The sequence below is a fragment of the Impatiens glandulifera genome, chromosome 1, assembly GCF_907164915.1.
Source record: "Impatiens glandulifera chromosome 1, dImpGla2.1, whole genome shotgun sequence".
Taxonomy (NCBI): Eukaryota; Viridiplantae; Streptophyta; class Magnoliopsida; order Ericales; family Balsaminaceae; genus Impatiens; species Impatiens glandulifera.
This window is the reverse complement of record NC_061862.1, coordinates 52,031,366-52,055,691: the sequence shown is the minus strand read 5'-3', so window position 1 is coordinate 52,055,691 and position 24,326 is coordinate 52,031,366. Positions and strand designations below refer to the sequence as shown.

Below are 24,326 nucleotides of genomic sequence, written 5' to 3'. Positions count from 1 at the left end.
AAGACCAACTTGCCTACTATAGCATATAATAGACTGACTTGCTTAGTCAGTTGTTCACACCATCGCTTGGATCTAGCTAGGTTGAACAACTTGTTTTTTTCTGTATTATTGAGCTTCTTCTTTACGTCTGTTCTCATTTATTGAACTATTTAAAGTCTTTGTCATTTTCTTTTATTTTATTCATATATACTAAAAGTCAGTTGTAGGCGTGCTAAAATGACATGACATTTTTTTTATTTGGTGCTAAAGTACCAAAACAAATACAATAAAAAATTATTCATTATACACTTTTCTTTGTTAATTTATACTCTATATTTAAATCCATTTTAAATGTTATAAAATCGTTAATTTTATAGTGAAAATATAAATAAATTTCTCTTATACGCGGTAGATTCTTTAGTTTTGTTAAGTTCTACCGTGGTCAAAACTTTCACATTCGTCTTGAAATGACTTCTTCAACTACATTATCAAACGACGACGCATCTGTTTTGTTTCATTTTCAGACAATGATGTTGCAAACTAAGACAACGACAATGTTTCCACTCATTCCGTCATTCACCTCATCCATATTTAGATATTGTGTGTTTGTGTTGTGCCCCCAAAATAATCTCTAAACAATAAAAATATTGATGTTAAAGGAGATTTAGATATCCGATAGTCATTTTAAAATATGATATCGTAATACAAAACTTGTAATATGTTTCAATCGGTTGACTAGACAACACTTAGTAATAATGAATTGTGAGTGATAATGAATATAATTTGATTTAAAGACGAAATGAGTTTTTTACGCGTTTAAAAAAACATCACATCTCGAGAGATTCATTAAAGACACATTTTAGCTCCATGTCTAACATTAATCTCAACTAGTATTTATCTCGTGCATTTCCACGAGTAATAATATAAAAAACCGTGAAAAAAATATTACGGTAAAAATATAATAACATTTTTAATTTTATTTTTAACCGTTTTAAGTTTATGGGCGGGTCAACCCACAATCCGACTTAAGTATCCATTTATTCTCACAATTGATACAGTTTGATTCCTCAACTCATTTAGTTTCACGTCTAGAGTCCAATTATTTCCCATACTACGAGTGAAAGGAAAAATGTAAAGACTATCATTAAAGTAGTAGAGACGAGACTTACAATATCCATATTAATTATGTCCCTTATCTCTATAAATATGACGAAATTTTTACATTATTGCTCACTAATAATAGTGAAATCTATAGCACAGAGTCAAAAGAGAATTATGACAGATTAAAAACTATTGATGAACTACCGCGTTTATCAAATCTGGTGTTAAATTTAAAATATAAAGTGTTATTAGACCATCTCCAACCCATAAACCCATTCTCAAACCCAAAATGCAGTAAACATCCCATCAAACAATAATTCATCTCCAACCCAAAAACCCATTCTCAAACCCAAAAGAATATTCTTAGAATATTTTTTCTTACACTAACTTTTTAACCTTATTAATATTATCTATATATTTATCAACTTTACATATTTAACCCCAATCTTTTCTCTTTCATTTAATAAAATTAAAATAAAATTAATTATATATCAATAATTCATAAATAATAAAATAATTCTAATACATTTAAATAAACAAACATATTATATTAAAGCAAACCTTGTTAACATATTATAAGATAATTTATAAAATTAAAATTATAAAATATAAAGTAAAAATATAAAATAAATTATAAAATATAAAATAAATTAGATTAAATTTCAAATATAATAAATTTAATGATTTAATTATATATTTAAAAAACAATTTAACTTTTTATCTTAAAAAAAAATATATAAGTTGAAGGTTTAATTTAAATGTAAAAAAATTAAAAGTTAAAAAAATATATATAACCTAAGGGCCATTTTTTAAAAATGGCCAAAATGTAGTATGAACAGTCCAAACGCATATATATACGTTTGGTTGGAGGAGAGAGAGTACAAAAACTCAAAATGAGTTTTTTTTTGCAGTACGGTTGGAGCAAAAAGGGCACCCCAAACGCATTATGGGTGCCCGTTGGAGATGGTCTTAGCTTAGTTGGTTAAAAAATTGTACTTGTTTTGTTAGGTTGCAAGTTTGAATCATACCTATAGAATTTTTAATTTTATTTTTAACCGTTTTTAGTTTGTGGGCGGGTCAACCCACAATCATACTCAAGTATTAATTTACTCTCACATATATATCCAAATTATCCACAACTCTCGACTCCCGGCAATCCGGACACTTTAAAAATTAAGCATCATTATATTTATATATATATATATATTAGTTAGTTACAAAGTTGAACTTATATTATTAAAATGTCCCGCGTTCATCAAATTTGGTGTTGAATTTAAAATATCTAAGTGTTATTAACTTAGTTGGTTAAAGTGTTGTACTTGTTTTGTTAGGTTGCAAGTTCGAACCATACCTATAATATTTTTTATTTTATTTTTAACCATTTTAAGTTTATGGGCGGGTCAACCCACAATCCGACCCAAGTATCTATTAACTCTCACATATATATCCAAATTAACCACAACTCTCGATCCAGCAATCCGGATACTTTAAAAATTAAGCATCATTATATTTATATATATATATTAGTTAGTTAAAAATTTAAGCTTATATTGTTAAAATGTCCCGCGTTCATCAAATTTGGTGTTAAATTTAAAATATAAAGTGTTATAAGCCTAGTTGGTTAAAGAGTTTTATTTGTTTAGTTAGGTTGCAAGTTCGAACTATACCTATAGTATTTTTACTTTTATTTTTAACCGTTTTAAGTTTATGGGCGGGTCAACCCACGATCCGACCCAAGTATCCATTTAATATCACATATATATCCAAAAAACTCGACAATCTGAATACTTTAAAGTTAAACATCATTATATTTATATAGATTAGTTAGTTAAAAAGTTGAACTTATATTGTTAAAATGTCTCGCGTTCTTCAAATTTGGTGTTGAGTTTAAGATATAAAGTGTTATTAGCTTAGTTTGTTAAAAGCTTATACTTTTTTTGTTAGGTTGCAAGTTCGAACTATACCTTTAACATTTTTTATTTTATTTTTAACCGTTTTAAGTTTATGGACAGGTCAACCCACTATCCGACCCAAATATCCATTAACTCTCACATATATATATCCAAATTAACCATAACTTTCGACCCAGCAATCCAGACACTTTAAAAATTAAGCATCATTATATATAGAGAGATTCTCATGTGCAAGGATGAGTGATTTTTATGGTAAACTTTGTGTGTCATTTTTTATTCTAAAAAAAGATGTTCTTGGCTCATAAGAGTCGCTACTTAATTTGCTCTTATTAGAAATTAAGATAGAAAGTTTTTTTAAAAAATATTTTTGAGTTCGGTGATTGGTTACGAATGAAAAATGACTTCGACACAATGACCACACGCCCGTTAAAAAATAGTCTCTACATAGAATGTTTTAGTCATAAACAATAAAATGTATGTAGACATCGGTAGGCGAAATACATGTATGATGAGGGAGAAAAAGAATAAAAAACCTTAAATAATTAAAAAAAAAATGGCCAGCACATGATTAAACTGTGAGATTTTATTCTAAAACAATGCAAATATTTTAATTTAAATTTTTCGGAAAAACATAACACAAGGGGTAGATACTACAAATAAATCAAAATGATAAATAATCCCTAAACTTTGAACACCTGTACAGATAAATAGAGAAAAAATCCAAGGAGTCGTTTTATATATTTTGAATTTTATAATATAGCTACGACCTCTCAAATAATTAAAAAAGAAGCAATTAATTAAGACAAATTGGCCTTAGACTTTAATAAGATAAACGGGCCTAAGACAAAAGGAATCATATGTTCAGCCTCGTACAATTTTCAGGGGAATTCAAACTAATGCATTCAATACCGCCATATAGATCGCTGGCTGGTGACTCTCCCAATCAGAGCCGGTCCTGGGTAAGGCAATCAATACAGTTGTATAGGGCCCCATTTTTTATATTTAATAATATTATATTATTAATGTTATTTTTTTTCTTTTTTTTCTCCTTTAATATTAAATATATATTATAAAAATAACTTTTTTATCTCCTTTTTAGTCTGTATTATAATATATTAATTATTTATATTTTATTTTATTAATTAAAATTTTAATTTTTTTTATTATAAGGGCCCAAAATTTAAATTTGCATAAGCCCAAATTCTCAGGGCTTCTGGCTGGCCCTGCCCCAACAACTCCCCTGATAACATACCATGTGAAAATTAAAAAAAAAAACATTCAAAATATTTTTACAAAAATAGCGTGCCTCTTCCTCTTCCCTTTTCCACCAAACCATATCTCCTTTCCCTTTCCCTTTCCCTTTCCCTTTCCCTTTCCCTTTCCCTTTCCCTTCGTAACCTACGATTTTCGTTCTTCATTAGACTATCGTTCTAATTTCTTTCATCTCATCCCAGATTCTTTGCGGCCAAATCAATAATGGATAGCTCTCCTTATAAGGATACCTTTCCAACAACAACAACTTAGTCGACCAAATCAAATAGTCAATAGAGATCGAATACTTTTCCCACATCCAGATCCTCCGTTGTTATGACATTCTTTTCGTATATCGCTTAACTCTATGTTGTCTGACGATCAATTTTTTACATAATACAAGATTTTATCATCCTCGTCTGGTATATTGTTTGAGTTTGGACCAACTATTTTATGTTTCAGGTTGTAGCAAGATGCATTGAATATAATGCTACTTACCAATCTTCTTATGAAGAATGCTAAAATATAATGTTTTATAAACTGAAATTTAATGTTATTAAACTGAAGTATAATATTTTATAAATTGAAATTTAATATTTTTTTAATGTTTTTAAAACTGAAATATAATGTTTTATTAAATGAAATGTAATGCTTTAAGAACTGAAATATATTGTTTTATAAACTTAAATGCAATGTTTTTAAAAATGAACTATAACCTATTTTCAACTTAAATGTAATATTTTTTAAATTAAAATATAAAGTTTTATAAACTGAATTGTAATGTCTTATAAACAAAAATTCACGATTTAAACTGAAATATAATGTTATTAAAATTGAAATTTAATATTATTTAAATTGAAATGTAATGCTTTAAGAACTGAAATATATTGTTTTATAAATTTAAATGCAATGTTTTTAAAACTGAACTATAACGTATTTTCAACTTAAATGTAATATTTTTTAAACTAAAATATAAAGTTTTATAAACTGAATTGTAATGTCTTATAAACAGAAATTCACGATTTAAACTGAAATATAATGTTATTAAAATTGAAATGTAATATTATTTAAATTGAAATGTAATGCTTTAAGAACTGAAATATATTGTTTTATAAACTTAAATGCAATGTTTTTAAAACTGAACTATAACGTATTTTCAACTTAAATGTAATATTTTTTAAACTAAAATATAAAGTTTTATAAACTGAATTGTAATGTCTTATAAACAGAAATTCACGATTTAAACTGAAATATAATATTATTAAAATTAAAATGTAATATTATTTAAATTGAAATGTAATGTCTTATAAACTGAAATGTAATGTTATTTAAATTGAAATGTAAGGTTTTATAAACTGAAATGTAATGTCTTATAAAACTGAAATTTAATGTCTTATAAACTGAAATGTAATGTTATTTAAACTGAATTGTAATGTTTATTAAACTAAAATATAATACTTCTTAAATTGAAATGTAAAATTTTATAAACTAAACTGTAATTTCTTATAAACTAAAATTTAATGTTATTTAAAGTGAAATGTAATGTTATTAAAACTGAAAATGTAATGTATTATTATCTGAAATGTAATGTAATATAAATTGAAATGTAATGTCTTATAAACTGAAATATAATGTCTTATAAATTTAAATGTAATGTTATTTAAATTGAACTATAACGTTTTTTTAAACTGAACTATAATATGTTTTAAATTGAAATGTAATGTTTTTTAAACTGAAATGTAAAGTCTTATAAACTGAACTGTAATGCTTAAAAGATCAAAGCTCACATATATATTTTTTTCAAAGTTCACATATTTGATTTCCACTTAGAGCGACTTAAGTTGAAATGGAGGGTGATGACTTTTACTTTTCGTAAAAATATTGATGAGTTTTCAAATAGGTTAAAGAAAAAGAGAGAAAGAAGTATCTAAGGAGGGGTGTGATAAAGTATTAAATAAATAAGAGAAATTATTTATTTATCTCCTATTAATTAGGCTAAATATAATACTAATTCCTAAGTTTTCTCAAATTAGTTATCATTTTTATTACTATTATAAATATAAATAGATAAATTATTGTAAAAATTACTCATTTAATCAGTAATATTATTTCAATATTTCTCTTTAAGAACTCAATCAAATAATTCTTGTTTATTTTATCAATTTGAGAAATCAAACTTGGTATCAGACCTTATAAGGGAAAATTCCCGAAAACGATTTCAATAGAAGAACAATATCATTCTCAGTTCTACCAATAATACCTAGAAGCGTAAAACTTGATAAACATAATTATATCTATTGGAAATCACAAGTTACTCCAATCATGATAGGTTATGATTCTATGGACATAGTAGAAGAGAATCTTGAAACTCCTTCCAAATTTCTTCAAGAAACAGATGATCAAAATAATACAATTCAAATCAAGAATCCAAAATTTAAACAATGGTGTATCCAAGATCAAAGGGTACTTGCATGACTCTTTTCAATATTGACCGACGAGATTCGTCAACATTTCTAAAAATCATCTTCGGCGCAAGAACTTTGGGAAACCCTATAGAAAATCTATGTTTCTCAATCAAAGAGCAGACTATTTCAGTTACGGAGTCAACTCCTAAACGCACACAAAGGAAGTGACTCTCTTCTTAACTTCATTCAACATATCAAAAACCTTTCAGATGCACTTATCGCTACCGGACAATATGTTTTTGAACAAGATCTGCAACTAACTCTACTCAATGGGCTTGGAGACGAGTTCGAGTCGATGATATGTGTGCTCTAACTTTCGGACAAGATCTATCATTTAATGAGATGACAGACATCCTTCTAAATCATGAATAACGACTCATATTCAAGAAAAGAAAATTCCATTATGAAAATATTTTGCCCTCAAACGTTTCAGCGAAAGTTGCTTATATTTATGGGCATGGAGGCGGAAAGAACCAAAGACAGAATCGATACAATAATCGTCCGCAATTTAATTTTTGTCATAAAATTGGTCATCGCTCCGAAAGTTGTTTTTATAATCCATATTGTCAAATATGTAATGTACAAGAACATAGTGCTCTCGAGTGCCCTTGGTTAATCCTTTTACAAATCCTACGACAAGGTTAGTTATATCGTCTACTATTGTAGATCTCACTTGGTTCCAGATTCATGTGCTACTGATCATATTACTTATGATCTTAATAATCTACACATACATGCTCCTTATACAGGTACTCAAACTATTAAAGTCGGAAACGGTATATCTTTGAATATTTATAATATTGGTACCACTAAAATTTTAAATCAACAAAAATCTCTCTACTTACGTAATATATTACACGTTCCGGATATTACTAAAAATCTGATGATTTTCGCGAGAGATTTTCATCAAATAATAATGTATTTTTTGAATTCCACCCGAATATTTGTCTTATTAAAGGCCGAGATACAAAGATAGTGCTTCTTAAGGGATTACTCAAGGACGGACTTTATTGCATTGAACCTACTGACAGTTTATTTTCAACATGTTCTAATAAACAAGTGTTTATTGGTATTCGATCTCCGGCTCAAATTTGACAGTCACGACTTGGACATCCTTCTAGCGCTACTACATCTTTAGTTATATCACACTTTAAATTATCAATTTCAGGTAGTAATACTATTTTTTTGTGGATCATGTCAATATGGGAAAGAACATAAACTACCTTTTTCGGCTTCAAATTTTATATTTATGGCTCCTTTAGACCTAATTCATTCGGATGTTTAGGGACTTGCTCCTGAATTTTCGTCTATTGGTTGTCATTATCTTGTACATTTTGTGGATGATTTTAGCAAATTCACATGGATATATTCACTAAAGAAAAAGTCGGATATTTTGAATACGTTTATCAACTTTCTTCGACTTGTTGAAAATTTATATAGTCGCAAAATCAAAATATTGCAAACTAATTGGGGAGGAGAATATAGAAATTTCAAATCATTAACGGATAATTATGGTATTTTATATCGTTTATCTTGTGCACATACTAGTGAGCAAAACGGTATTGTTGAATGAAAAATTCGTCATATTACGGAAACTGGTCTCTCTTTATTGGCTCATGCATCTATGCCACTACATTATTGAACGTATTGATTATGAAGAGACATCCATTCCTGTAGAAAAACCCACTACTATTCGTGTTATTCTTTCTTTGGCAATATCTTATCAATGTTTCATTCATCAACTTGATATTAGTAATGCATTTCTTCATGAGTCTCTACAAGAAGAAGTTTACATGGCACAATCACCCGGTTTTGTCCATCCAGATTTTCCTAATCATATATGCAAACATTATAAAACAATATACGGTCTTAAATAGTCTCCTCGTGCTTGGTATGCTACTCTCTGGACTACTCTACTATCTCTTGATTTCATAGAATCGAAATCTGACACGACTCTCTTCACTTATCATACACCTCAAATAACCGCATACTTTTTAGTATATGTGGACGATATTATTCTCACAGGAAACTCTAAATTATTTCTAACAAAAATTATATTTCAATTAAATAAATTATTCCCTATTAAAGATTTAAGACAATTACATTACTTTCTTGGAATGGAAGTCACTCGTACTAAAGATGGCTTATTTCTTTCTCAATCCAAGTATATTGACGATATTCTCACTCGGGATGATATGTTTTAAGTAAATCCATTACACACTCCCGTCTCTGCTAGCTCATCTCTTTCTAAACATGATGGTGATCCTTTATCTAATCTGTTTCTCTATCGAAGTATAGTAGGGGCTCTACAATATCTTACACTAACCTGTCCTAAGTTAGCATTTGCTATCAATCGAGCTTGTCAATTCATGCAAACTCCCATATCTTCTCACTGGGGAACAATTAAACGTATTCTTTGATATCTTCGTCATACTCCTAGTCATGGGATCTTTCTTCATCCAAATTCACAATTCACTCTTATTGCCTACTTTGATGCTGATTGGGCAGGATGTCCTGATGATCGTCGTTCAACAACTGGATTTTGTATTTTTTTAGGTGACAACCTCATTTCTTAGAATTCTAAGAAACAACAAGTAGTTGTTCGCTCTAGTACTAAATCTAAATACCGTGCTCTTGTATATACAACTGCTGATCTTTGTTGCATTCAATCTCTACTTAGTGAACTTCGAGTTTCACTTTCTTCTTCCCTAGTTCTATGGTGGGATAATATTGGTGTCGTACTCTTATCAGCAAACTCAATATTTCATGCTCGCACAAAATATATTGAAATCGATTTTCACTTTGTTCGAGAAAAAGTTGCTCGTAAACAACTACTCATCTAGTACATTCCTATTGAAGATCAAGTGGTTGATATCTTCACCAAAGGCCTTTCTTCTCATCGATTTGCTCTTTTACGTAGCAAGCTCACAGTTTGTGACTCACCTTTTCGCTTGAAGGAAGATGATAAAATATTAAATAAATAATAGAAATTATTTATTTATCTCCTAATAATTAGGCTAAATATAATAACTAATTTCTAAGTTTTCTCAAATTAGTTATCTTTTCTATTACTATTATAAATAGATAAACTATTGTAAAGATTACTCATTCATTCAATAATATTACTTCAATCTTTCTCTTCAAGAACTCAATCAAATAGTTTTTATTTATTTTATCAATTCTAGAAATCAATCGTTCATTACTATCAATATTCCCCTTATATATCTCATTTAGATTTACAGGATATTTCTCGAACCTCTTGAATAAAGAAGATACACATACTCTGAAAATAACTGTTAAAGGACTCCTCTTCTCTCTTAGATCTCGTACCTCATATTCACAACTCCCGGATGCAAATAAAACAGTCGCAATCAAAGTAAACACAACAGGAAACCCAAAATGGATCAACTATTGTTTTACAAACGAAATCACCAAAATCAACATGACAAGAATAATAGATGTCACTACATAACAACTCCTATACATAAAACCAAAGTAATAAGAAATCCTTTCACCATTTATGCCACACGCTTTGGGTAATTTAGAAAGTCATGACTTTTCTGATTGTGGTGGTTGTAAATTGGATAAATTTTCAGCATTGTCTTTTTATAAAAGTGTTTCTTTTTCCACTGCCCCATTTGATCTCGTACATTCTGATGTGTGAGGATCTTCTCCTATTTCTTCTAAAGGAGGTTCTCAATATTATGTTTTGTTTTTTTATGACTCCACTCATTATACTTGGGTTTATCTTATGAAACGCAGATATGAATTTCTTACTATAGTCACCAATTTTCGAGCTCTTGTGAGAACCCAACATCCTTCAGTCATTCAATGTTTTAAGTGTGATTTAGGAGGTGAATACACTTCTAATGATTTCTCTCAGTTATTTACCTCTGATGGTACCATTCACCAAAATCATGTACTGACACTCCTCAACAAAATGGTGTGGCTGAAAGAAAACATCGCCATCTTGTTGAAACAACTCGTTCTTTCATGCTATTAGTCGAGGTTTCTAGTGTGTTTTGGGGGGAAGCAGTTTTACCGCTGCTCATGTGATCAATAGAATCTCAATATCTCATAATTCAGGTTTGTCCCCTTTTGAAAAATTATATGGTCATTCACATGATTATTCCTCATTGCGTATTTTTGGTTGTATTTGTTTTGTTCTTCGACTACATGTTGAGCGTAATAAGTTGTCTCTCTGGTCTGCCTTATGTGTCTTTCTGGGTTATGGTTTTGGTCAAAAGGGATATCATTGTTTTGATCCAGTTAGTCAAAAATTTTATGTTTCGCGTCATGTTGTGTTTTTAGATCACATTTCATTCTTCTTTGTTCATGCTAGTTCAAATCATATGACCCAAATAGATCTAGTTCGTATTGATTCTTTAACATTGAGTCCGATGAAGATATATTTAATACTTTAGTTCATGATGCTTTGGTTCATGATACATCTACCTCCCATGTCCTTGCTCCTACGACCACCCGAATTCTAGATGAGACTGCAGATCTTCTTTCTAGTCTATCTGATACTTTAGTTCACAATACATCCACCTCCCATGTCCCTACTCCTACGACCACCCAATTGCCGGATGAGATTGTGGATTCTCCTCCTCGTTACTCCACTCGCATTCGTAAGTCTACTAAACTTACATATTTTAAGTACTCCTCTTATTCTACTTCATTTGCTTCATTTGTCACTTCAATTCATCGTTTTTCTAAGCCTTCATATTATAAGGAGGCAGTTCATGATCCCCTTTGGCAGACTACTATGGCTGAGGAACTTACTGCTTTACATCAGACTCATACATAGGATTTGGTTTCACCGCCGTCTAGAAAATATGCCATTGGCTCTCGTTGGTTTACAAGATCAAAACAAAATCAGATGGTTCCATTGAGCGATACAAGGCTCTACTTGTTGTTAAAGGCTATTCTCAAAAATATGGCATGGATTATGAGGAAACATTTGCTCATGTTGCGAAAATAACAATTGTTCGCACTTTGATTGTTGTTGCTTCGGTTTTCCAATGGAAAATTGATCAAATGGATGTGAAGAATGCTTTCTTGAATGGTGACCTTCATGAAGAGGTTTATATGATGCCTCGCCCGGATGTTCCTCATCAACTTAGTGAATTTTGCAAACTTCGCAAAGCTCTTTATGGTCTCAAACAAGCACCATGTTCATGGTTTAAAAAATTCTCTATGGTGATCACTTCGCTTGGCTTTCTTCCTAGTCACCATGATTCGGCTTTATTTGTCAAGCGTACAACAGCAGGACGCATTCTTCTATCCTTGTATGTTGATGATATGATTATTACAGGTGATGATCATGATGGTATTGAATCATTAAAGTCTGAGTTAGAACACTCATTCTCTATGAAAGATTTGGGCATGCTACGTTATTTTTTAGGAATTGAGATAGCTTATTCTCAAAAAGGTTATCTTTTATTTCAATCTAAGTACATTGCTGATTTGTTTGAGCGCTCTTGACTAACCAACAACCGAATTGTTGATACACCCCTTGAGACTAATGCTAGATACTCTCCATCCGATGGTACTCCTTTGGAGGATTCTGGTCTTTATCGTACCATTGTTGGTAGCTTGGTTTATCTTATTATAACTCGCCCAGACATTGCGCATGCAGTTCATGTGGTTAGTCAATTTGTCACTACCCCTACTACAGTTCATTGGGCTGATGTTCTTCGTATTCTCAGGTATCTTCAGGGCACTCAATTTCATAATCTCATGTTTCCTTCCACGTCTTCATTAGAGTTGTGTGCCTACTCTAATGCGAATTGGGCCAGTGATCCTACAGACCGCAAATCGACCACTAGATACTGTATTCCTCGGTGATTCTCTTATTTCATGGAAGAGTATGAAACAAGATGTCATCTCTCGGTCTCCTATAGAAGCTGAGTATCGTTCCATGGCCTCGACTACCTTTGAAATTGTTTAGTTACGCATATTACATACTGATATGAGTATTTCTCTTTCTCACCATACTCCGCTACATTGCGATAATCAAAGTACTATCTAGATTGCACGAAATTTTTTCTTTCATGAGCGGACCAAACATTTCGAGATTGATTCTCATGTCACTCGTCATCATCTATAGACTCACACCATCACTTTGCCATTCTTTCCTTCCTCCTTGCAGATTGCTGATATATTTACAAAAGCGCACTCGACTTCGCGTTTTCGTTTTCTGGCTGACAAACTCTCAATGCATATTGTTGTTGCATCGTGAGTTTGAGAGGGGAAGTTAGATATATTAGTTTTATTATTTTTATTAACAAGCACTTAAGGGTATTTCAGTTTATTGTAATCATTAACTATAAAAAAAAAACTCTTTCATTACATTCAGTATATTTCATACTTGCTAATAAAAACCTTAACTTTTCTCTTTATTTTATTAGGAGTGACCAGTATAGCTATCAACCAGGAATTGCATTGTCATTGACATTAACTGAATTGAACCTTTGAAAAGATTCACAATTGCAGCTGCATATGATTCCACGCAGTTGGAAGGTATGCCATAAGTGTCCATGTTCCATAAATTGCTATGTTGTGGCCCGAGAAGAGAGCTTTATTAAGAAGAAATTAGGAAATATCAGTATTAATATTAGAACACAAAGTTTGTTTCAGTTAAAGAAAGAAAGAAACATAAAGAGTTTTAGTTAAAGAAGTCAATACCAAACAAAATTAACACATTTTTTAAATGACATACGTTCATTTAAATGTATTTTTAATAATTCATATGTCTAAATGAAGTAGTATAAGTACATACGTATACGTATAAATGAGATTAATTTCTTTTTGTTTTTACAAATATTTCATTGTTAAGTCTCGATTGATTGATGATTATGAGTCAGCGCGCGAGACATTTAAATCTCAGTTGATTGGTATGAGTTAGTTTAGAACATTTAAGTCTTAGGTTGATTATTTATGAGTTACCAGGCTAATGCAATCTTTATAAATGTCTATAAAACTATATATATATTTCAGATAAAAAAAAAAATCAGGGAAGTTTGTGAATTCAATATTGAAGTGAAGAAAGACATAATTTTTGGACAATTTCACTAGATTTTATTTTGAAAATAATATAAATACACTAGTAAAAATGGGGGGTTTTACCGAATTTTTTTTCCGATTCTATATAGTAGTTATAGATATAACTGATTTGTTATATATATATATATATATATATATATATATATATATATATATATATATATATATATATATATTAGTTTGTAAACTGAACAGTGGTTTTACTCCGATGATGTAAGAATTTTGATTTATATATGAATAAAACTTTGCATGTTAATTTATATTTGATTTTAATAAATAATATGTGGTGACTGCATGTGTCTTTTTAAATTTGGACGTGACAAATCTACCATCCTCCACAAATATTTGATGTGCATGTTTAATTGTTTCAAACTGAATTTAAAACCAGTTTTAACTTTGTATTATCATGCTCGGATCGATGTACTAACAATTCCCAAATACAAATAGAATGGCAAGGTAAGTACACTTGAACTTAATTTCCAGTGCCACACAAATGTTTGCTTGCTTCAGTGTGTAGGATTTTCTTTAGTCCTAAATTCATGATTCTAAACAAAAACATATTAAATTTCCTTTCTTTCAGGATTTAATCTATAATCTTATAGATCGATAATATCTAACATGGATGAATCATAATCCTAATACATAAATTTCTCTATGTCCATAAGTTGATTAAACAAGCGGAAGCATACTTGAATTCATGATGAAGATCTTTGAGTTTGAGTTTGCTCTTCCGATTCTACAAGCGGTTTTCTCCCTTCTTCTCTCTTACGATGGAGGTTAATGAGAAAATGAAAACTGACAACTTGTGAATTGGGGAACCACAACCCTTTTATATTATATTATGTTTATTTATTTATTATTTAACTATCATAAATAATAAATAAATTGACGGTTTCTACACATAACCGTTCCGTACTATTAATTATATTAATTATGTGACTTATTCAATAAAAAATAATAAATACTTAATGATCACTTTATTTTTATTGAATTCCAAATAAAAAACAGCCCAAACACATTATTTATATTTATTAGTCCAATAAATCTAACAATCTCCCACTTGGACAATATATATAATTACATGTGTTCATCTTTATGCGCAAATAATGTGGCTATCATAATTTAAAGTCACTCCAAATCAATCTCGTCCATTAATCATATCAACATTGAACCAAAGCGGTTTAATTATATTAGTTCGTAATTCAACCCATCAATGATCACGAATATCAATATAATTAAATGACATAGATCATAGTACGGATGTGTAGCATAGAAATGACATCCAGTGTGATCCATCATGTCAACTTCTAACTGGTCCCTAATGAGATCAAAATTTTCCATAAACAGAGTGTAACAAAATTCTTTATTATTCATAAACTGCAGTAATCAATAAGTCTTTATAACATACATATATATAGAAACAAACTCCCACTAAATCTGAATATCTTCAAATAACATAACACCCATTTGAGCAGTATGCTCCAAAAAGACCTTGGGTGGTAATCCCTTAGTTAGCGGATCCGCAATCATAGAGTTTGTACCAATATGTTCTATATATAAATGACCACTCTAAACTCTTTCTTTAACAACTAGGAACTTGATGTCAATGTGCTTTGACTTAGTTGAACTCCTATTGTTGTTCGAATACATGACTGCTGATTTATTGTCACAGAATAACTTTAGTGGTCTTTCAATTCCTTTCACAATCTTTAGCCCGGTGACAAAATTCCGCAGCCACATTCCATGATTGGATGCCTCATGTCATGCTATAAATTCAGCGGCCATAGTGGAAGAAGCAATGAGTGTTTGTTTAACACTTTTCCATGAGATTGCTCCTTCAGCAAGCATGAAGATATAACCTGAAGTGGATCTCCGACTGTCTTGGCATCCAGCAAAATCCGAATCTGAATATCCAACGATCTCCAGTTGGTCCAATTTCTTATATGTGAGCATGTAGTCTTTAGTTCTTTTCAAATAACGCATAACCCGCTTGACTGCTACCCAGTGATCCATACCAGGGTTACTCAGATATCTGCCTAACATTCCGACAATGTATGCCAAATCTGGTCGAGTACAGACTTGTGCATACATCAAACTTCCTACTGCAGATGCATAAGGAATTTTCTGCATTTCTTTAACTTCAAGATCATTCTTAGGACATTGTTGAAGACAAAATTTGTCTCCTTTAACAACGGGCGTGTTTCCTGATTTACAATCCTGCATGCCATATCTCTTTAGTACATTTTCAATGTAACTCTTTCGTGACAATCCAAGTATACCTCGAGAACGATCTCGATGTATCTGAATTCCTAATACAAAAGAGGCATCACCAAGATCTTTCATTTCAAACTTAGTTGAAAGAAATCTTTTAGTTTCATGCAGTAAGCCTGTATCATTGCTGGCGAGCAATATATCATCAACATATAAAATCAGAAAAATATGTCTGCTCCCACTAAATTTGTGGTATACACAATCATCAATTAAATTACTCTCAAAACCAAACGAGATAATAATTTCATGAAATTTGTGATACCATTGACGAGAAGTTTGCTTGAGACCATATATGGATTTCTTTAGTTTACAAACCATTTTGTTTGGATCTCCCACCACAAAATTTTCTGGTTGGTTCATAAAAATTGTTTCATCAATGTTTCCATTTAGAAACGCAGTCTTAACATCCATTTGGTGTAGCTCAAGATCAAAATGCGCCACTAATGCCATGATCGTCCTAAAAGAGTCCTTTGTCGAAACAGGGGAAAAGGTTTCTGTAAAATCAATACCTTCCCTCTGAGTGAAACCCTTTGCAACAAGACGTGCCTTATATCTTTCTACATCACCCTTTGAATCCTTTTTGGTTTTAAATATCCATTTACAACCAATAGGTTTCGCACCTTCAGGTAATGAGACTAGATCCCAAACGTCATTGTCTTCCATAGACTTAATTTCTTCATTCATGGCAATAATCCATTTATGAGAATTAGAACTATGCATTGCTTGATGTAAGTTTATAGGATCATCTTCCATCATTTCAATGCTATCCTCATGTTCTTGGAGAAATACAATATAGTCATCCGAAATAGCATTTCTCCTTTCTCTCGTGGATCTCCGTAATGGCATTTGTTCTTGAGGTTGTTGAGTTTGTTCTTCAGGAATGTTTACCTCATTTTCAATGGGAAGATTTGTATTATTGTCTTGAAGTTCTGGAATTGCTTCTTGATTAATATCATAAATAAATTCATGATTATCATCAGTAGCAATTATAGGAATTTGAACAAATTCCTCTTTAAATACAAATTCCTTAGTATTTCTCCACTCAAACTTAATATCCTCAAAGAACACTGCATTTCCCGTCTCAAAAATAGTTCTGTTCGTGGGAACAAAAAACTTATAACCCCTTGATTTCTCAGAATATCCAATAAAGTAACAACTAACTGTTTTGGAGTCCAATTTCTTTTCATGAGCCTTATAAGGCCTTGCTTCTGCTGGACATCCCCAAATATGAAAATGCTTTAGGACTGGCTTTTTACCGGTCCAAAGCTCATAAGGAGTTTTAGTTGTTGCTTTAGTTGGAACTCTATTGAGAATATATGCTGCAGTCTTTATTGCTTCTCCCCAAAAAGATTCCGGTAAAGTAGAATGAGAAATCATGCTTCTTACCATATCTTTAAGAGTTCTGTTTCGTCTCTCAGATACACCATTCATGCGAGGAGAACCTGGCATAGTGTATTGAGGTACAATTCCACATTCTTCTAGGAATTTAGCAAATGGTCCTGGACGTTGTTCTCCTGATCCATCATATCGACCATAGTATTCACCACCACGGTCAGATCTGATAGCTTTAATATTTTACCAAGCTGATTTTTTACTTCAGCTTTGTATGCCTTAAACACGTCCAGTGCTTGAGACTTCTCACTAATGAGATAAAGGTAGCCATATCTTGAATAATCATCTATGAACAAAATAAAATATCGTTGACCATTCCAAGAAGCCGTAGGGAATGGCCCACAAATATCAGTATGAATGAGTTCTAAGACGTCTGTAGTTCTGTTGGCACCCAATTTCCTTACGTTTGTTTTCTTTCCCTTAATACATCCAATACAAACCTCAAAATTGGAAAAATCAAGAAAATCAAGAATTCCATCATTTACAAGCCTTTCAATTCTATGTTTAGATATATGACCTAAACGCTTGTGCCAAATTGATGCAGAATTTTCAGTTGTTAATTTTCTTTTAGTACCGCGATTACTTGTATGCAAAGTTTCATTATATGAGGCAATTGTATCAAGTAAATATAGATTATCATAAACTGACAAAGAACCATTTGCAATAATATTTGAATTTAAAGAAAGACTAAACTGACCATTTCCAAATGAACAATAATTGCCAAATTTGTCCAAAACAGAAATAGAAACCAAATTCCGTCTAAAAGACGGTACAACAAAAGTGTCTTTCAAATCCAAATAAAAACCAGTTTTTAATAATAATCTAAAATTCTCAATAGCCTCAACTTCAACTGATTTGCCATCGCCCACAAAAATGATTCTTTCATCATCACTTGGCTTTCGGCAGCTCAGGCAACCCTGCATAGAAACACTAATGTGAGTAGTAGCACCAGAATCTACCCACCAAGTGTGACTCGGTACTGAAGTTAAATTAACCTCAGAGCAAACTAAAGTAAGAGATTCACCTTTCTTTGCACGCCATGCGTGATATTTAGTGCAGTCCCTCTTCAAGTGTGTGGATTACCGATAAAAGAAACAACTAAATTCCTCATTTTCTTTAGTTTGTTGTTTCTTTTGCACGGGACCACCTGCAGTTTATTTAGGGTTCTTCCTTTTATTCTTTTTATCTCTGAAATTACTTCCTGAAGCCAAATGAGCATTTTCAGTCTGATCTTACTTCAATCTCTCTTCTTCTTGCACACAATATGAAATTAACTCATTAAGAGTCCATTTCTCCTTCTGACAGTTATAACTGACCTTAAACTGATTAAATTGTGTAGGAAGAAAGATCAAAACCAAATGCACGAGCAATTCATCAGAAAGCTCTAACTTTAGTGCTTTTAGTTTTGAAGCAAGGTGAGACATTTCCATTATGTACTCCCTTATGTTTCCTTTTCCCTTATACTTCATTGAGGTCAAACTCGCAAGAAGCGTGCTTGTTTCAGCCTTATCGTTTTTTGCAAAACGTTTCTCAATTTCCTCAATGAATTCCTTAGCATTAGTGACTTCAGAGATATCACCCCTAAACGTTTCTGGAATTCCTCGCTTAATGATCATTAGACACATGCGATTTGATCTTTCCCATTTTTCAAGGTCCTATTTTTCAACAAGGGAACCTTATTCCGTAATAATGGGTCGATCAATCCGAAGCGCAAGGTCTAGATCCAAACACCCGAGGATAATCAAAACATTATCCTTCCAATCCTTAAAGTTATTTCCATTCAGTATAGGAATAGAATTGACATTGGCAGATATTGTAGATGCGGAAGCATTAACTGAAATTAAACAAAATAAAATACTATGAACACATTTTTCACATCTTGATTAATAAATTCACATTGAAATTTTTCCATCAACAAAAAAAAATATCTAGCACAACATTAATATTTAGTCTTTGGACAGAAATATTAACTTGTAAGTGATATTTTATGCAATAATCAAATACTGACAATAAATTCTGTCAAACAATGATTCTATCTTTGGATTGAATTATTGTTCACATGGAACCGAATAATCGTCACATATTCATCATCACAGGTACTTCTGTAATTCGGCCCGACAATATTAATCTATCTTTGGACCGATATAATATCCGCATGAATTACAGACGTACTTATCATTTAAAATCTATATACCGAATTAACATTCACAAGATAGATTATTTTGGTAATATGTTGTTTCAATTGATTGGTTAGAATAATAAACTCCTTAAATCTCAAAAAACCCGAATTGAATTTAAATTCTTAATTCCTTAAATTCTTAATTATTTTCTTAATATTATTTTATGTACGTCATAATATTATGAAAGAGATACATAACCCGTATATATATTTTAAATATAATTCTTTAAAATATATATATATATATAATTCTTTAATTATATTTTTTTTTATTTTCTAAATAAATAAATATATATCACATAATAATTAACTATTTTATATATATTCAATAATATATATTTCGATTACAGTTTTCTGTAAATACATATATTTAATAATATATATATCCTTAATTACTTAATTATAGGTTAAGTGATTTATTTATAATAAAATTTTTATTTATTAAATAAATAATTAAATTTCTGAACTTTTTAAAACTTAATCTTTAATTTATTATTTAAATAATAACGGTTAGACTTAGTCCTTAATTAATTATTTATTTAAAAAAAATAAAATTAAATTAATGACCACAAACCCAAAAAATTATTCTTCTTCAAATCATCGTCTTTAGTACGATATCTGAATTCATGATTTAATCATAATATGATATCATAAAAAAAATCTTAATATCAACAAACTAATAACATAGAGATTGGCTCTGATACCAATTGTAGGATTTTCTTTAATTCTAAATTCATTATTCTAAACAAATACATATTAGATTTTCTTTCTTTCAGGCTTTAATCTATAATCTTATAGATCGATAATATCTAACATGGATGAATCATAATCCTAATACATAAATTTCTCTATGTCTCTCTACGTCCATAAGTTGATTAAACAAGCGGAAGCGTACCTGAATTAATGATGAAGATCTTTGAGTTTGGGTTTGCTCTTCCGATTCTACAAGCGGTTTTCTCCCTTCTTCTCTCTTACGATGGAGGTTAATGAGAAAATGAAAACTGACGAATTATGAATCGGGGAACCACAACCCTTTTATATTATATTATATTTATTTATTTATTTATTATTTAACCATCATAAATAATAAATAAATTGACGGTTTCTACACATAACCGTTCCGTTCCGTACTATTAATTATATTAATTATGTGACTTATTCAATAAAAAATAATAAATACTTAATGATCACTTTATTTTTATTGAATTCTACACATTATTTATATTTATTAGTCCAATAAATCTAACACAGTGAAAATATTACTTACCAGTAGTCTTGAAAAAGATTGGGATCATGGTTTTGGCCTTCAAAGCTTAGAATTTCTTCAAAACTTTTACCTGGAATTGGGTTTATAAAATTCAAATTGTCTATGCTATATAATGAGATATGAAGTGGGAAAGAAATAAGAAATGGAACACTTATATTTACACCTGTCCAAAATCAACATGTTTACATTATTGCAGGAAAAAAGGGACAATACAATGATGGATGATCATATTTTATTTTTTTGACACATTTAATGTGACTATATTATAAATTAAATGACCTGCACTAAAACTTTTTAACAAGAGAAAAAACTATACAAAATATAGGCCTTCTTGGTTGGTGAAGACAGGAGACCCATATATTTTTAGGGAAAATCTCCATGCTTTTGAGGATTGAACTGTTGTTCGGTGTGAAGACTCGAACCGTGAACACAGGAGGACATAAGGAAGTTCTTGTACTCTGCCATTGAAGCTATTAATGCTTGATTAAGACTTGTTTAAGACTTTAACAAATTTAATTCACTTGTACCCTCATTCTCATGATCATTTCACATACTTAATATTCCTAGAAACAAAATACTTTAGAGTTACTAGATTACAACTACAAAGGAAAATACATAGCCCTTACTAACATCATCCTAAGAATGGCTGGATCTGATCATTATCACTGCTACTAGCTTCTCCTATAAGCTGTAGAGTTTCGAGGTTGGTATCTAAATCCTTGACTTCTATTTGATTTCTCATTTCCTCAAGTTGAACTTCTAAAATTTGTTGAGATTCCAAGTTGGTATCTGAATACTTGATTCCTCTTTGATTTTCTATTTCCTCAAGTTGAGCTTCCCAACACTTGCACACTTCGCGCATCAAAAGGAAGAAACCAAAACTGGCAGCACTGAGAAATGCTAGCAAACAATAGTAACAATCAAGCCTACTCTTGTTCAAAGTGTCCTGAAACCAACTTGCCTTCCCTCCTCTCCTAGTAATCATATCAACCAAAAACACACAAATAGCATTTCCAATAATTCCAACACCAGAAATAGCACTAACAACATGGTCCAAGTAACCCTCCTCCTTCATCGATGAACCAAAAGTATCGACCAAGAGTTGATAACTGGATCTCTGACTGTTTCTATCAAGATATCCTAAAAGAACAAATTGTGGAATGATCCAAAGAATACTCATTGGAACAACCTCATCTGGCTTGTCTATTAGCCCATTCCTCTTAACCACCCCTAGCCTGTAAAACTCTACCATTGCAGCTGTAGAACAACATATTATGCTGACTACCATTGCAACACAAAATCTAGCAAATGCAACGCTTTTAAGACTTGAGAACTTAATTTCATCTGTTGGGGCGTTATTACCCTGAAAAATATCATAAATGAGTTTCAAAGAGTTGAGAGGAAATGACCACAACCAGATTTGGGGGTTCATCATCGTGGCTTGTTCTTGGAAGTAAGTGTCTCCTACAGAAGACACAACACCACAAACAATGTAACATATGCATGCTGGTATAATAAAAATTGTACTTTTCGCGTTTTCCACTTCTGTAACACTACAAAGTTTCCATTTCTTCCCTTCTTGATCACATAAACTGGCTGTAGGTAAAATGATTGCAGCTTTATCAAGGAACCTGAAACATGTTAGCATCTTATAAAAGAAAAGTAAACAAATGACATATTAAGAAAGTGAGAAAAAATTGAAACTTTAATATTTGTGAATACATTGTACAAGAGGGGCTATGCTATTTTATACACATTTTCACCTACCTTTTTATGGTATGAGTTCCAATCAAATCAAATCTCCCATCACATAAAAATTTCCCATAATTATAAATTTAATCCAATATACTTAAAATCTACACTCCCCTCAAGTTGGGTAGTAAATAATGTACATTTTTAACTTACCTAAAGAGAGTGGGCAAGGAATACCTTAGGTAAGGAGTGTGTTTTTTTTGTCCAACAACATGTTTCCCCTTATATAACTCCTCAGGATTTACAGGACATTCCTCTAACATCTTCCATGTAGAAGCTACAAATACTCTGAAAATAGTTGTTAAGTTAGGACTCCCAACATTCTCACTTCGACCATTTAGCTCGTCTTCTTCATAGTATTCACAAATCCCAGATGCAAACATAATGGTTGCTATCAAGGTAAGTACACTAGCCATCCCAAATTGAAGCAACCATAGCTTTACAAACGTAATCACCACAAACAATATGGGAATAATAATATATGCTCGTGTATTAGTGTCACAACACTGGACCAATTCATTAGTAACGCTTATCAATTGCTCTCCATCAACTTGAATAGAAAAAACCTTTTGGGCAGAGACATTGAAACCCGACATTCCAACAGCTATAAGAGCCAAGGCTGCAAAAAAAAGTTTTCTCTGTTCTTTGCCAATACATTCTGGCTTGTATTCACTGCAAATCCCAGTAACAGGAGGCATAGATATAGTCAACAAGCACAATCCCTGTCAATTAGTTAACACTTTCATGAGAATCATTTGTTAAAAGTTAGGACCCCGATTTGAATAAGCAAATTAACTTACAATACAATATGAGATGGAGGTGAATAGAAGCATGAAGAAGTGACCAGTATAAGTATCAATCAGGAATTTCATTGCAATGGCCATCAACTTAACTGAACCTTTGAAAACATTCACAATTGCAGCTGCATATGTTAAATTGAGGTTCCACACACTCGTAAGGTAAATCATAAGTGTCCATGTTGCATAAATTGCAATGCTGTTAGCCGGGAAGAGAACTGATTTATTAAGAAGACAGTGTTATCAGATCGAATTAATGAACCCATTAACATTTTCATTACAAATGTTCGAAAGAAAGCTAGCTCAATGAAGTACAATTAAGATTTACTTACTTGTAATCTTGTAAAAAAGTGGGATCATGATTTTAGCCTTCACAACAGAGAAAGAGATTTAGTGGGAAACAAAGAAGAAAATGAAAACGTTGACTTTATAACTTACTGTAAGAATTAAGCAAGCTGTCATTATTAAATAATCATCAGCCAAAGTGAGTACTAACATTAATAGTTCTATATTAAGGTATTTGAATAAAAAAGAAGAGGCAGTATAATCATGGAGGATCATGTGCTATTTTTTATTATTTTTTTGTTCATTTTTGCTTACTTTTGACTTGCTTAGTGAGATCTTACAAAAGCATAACCTATATAAAACCTGTAGCATATCTAGTATTATTTTACATTTCTTTTGTTAAGATATTATTTATAACTAACAATAATACAAGATAACTCAATAGTGACGAATTAGCGACAGTTAATTATCCGTCTCTATTGGACCAAAAACCTTGTTAACAATCAAACAAACCTCACATGTAACTTCTGCCTACTAATGAAAGGCCCACTAAATACAAAGGCCAATTACAGCCTGGCCCATCTGAAAATATAAAGGCAGCCAATA

General features: G+C 31.1%; 1 protein-coding gene across 1 annotated transcript; it reads right to left on the bottom strand.

Annotated features, from left to right (window-relative positions):
• Positions 1-21,517: 21,517 nt before the first annotated feature.
• LOC124927758 (protein NRT1/ PTR FAMILY 5.5-like) lies at positions 21,518-23,795 on the bottom strand. The gene is made up of 5 exons (XM_047468228.1): positions 23,768-23,795; positions 23,439-23,653; positions 22,816-23,360; positions 22,414-22,517; positions 21,518-22,350 (listed from the first exon to the last, which is right to left on the bottom strand). The coding sequence occupies exons 1-5, from the start codon at positions 23,793-23,795 to the stop codon at positions 21,518-21,520; spliced, it is 1,725 nt and encodes a 574-aa protein (XP_047324184.1).
• Positions 23,796-24,326: the final 531 nt, after the last annotated feature.

Coding starts and splice junctions, on each gene's coding strand:
- LOC124927758 (XM_047468228.1), bottom strand. CDS start 23,795: ATGATCCCACTTTTTTACAAGATTACAA. Junction 23,654..23,767: donor ACTTTTTTACAAGATTACAA/GTAAGTAAATCT, acceptor TTAATAAATCAG/TTCTCTTCCCGGCTAACAGC. Junction 23,361..23,438: donor CCTCCATCTCATATTGTATT/GTAAGTTAATTT, acceptor ACTAATTGACAG/GGATTGTGCTTGTTGACTAT.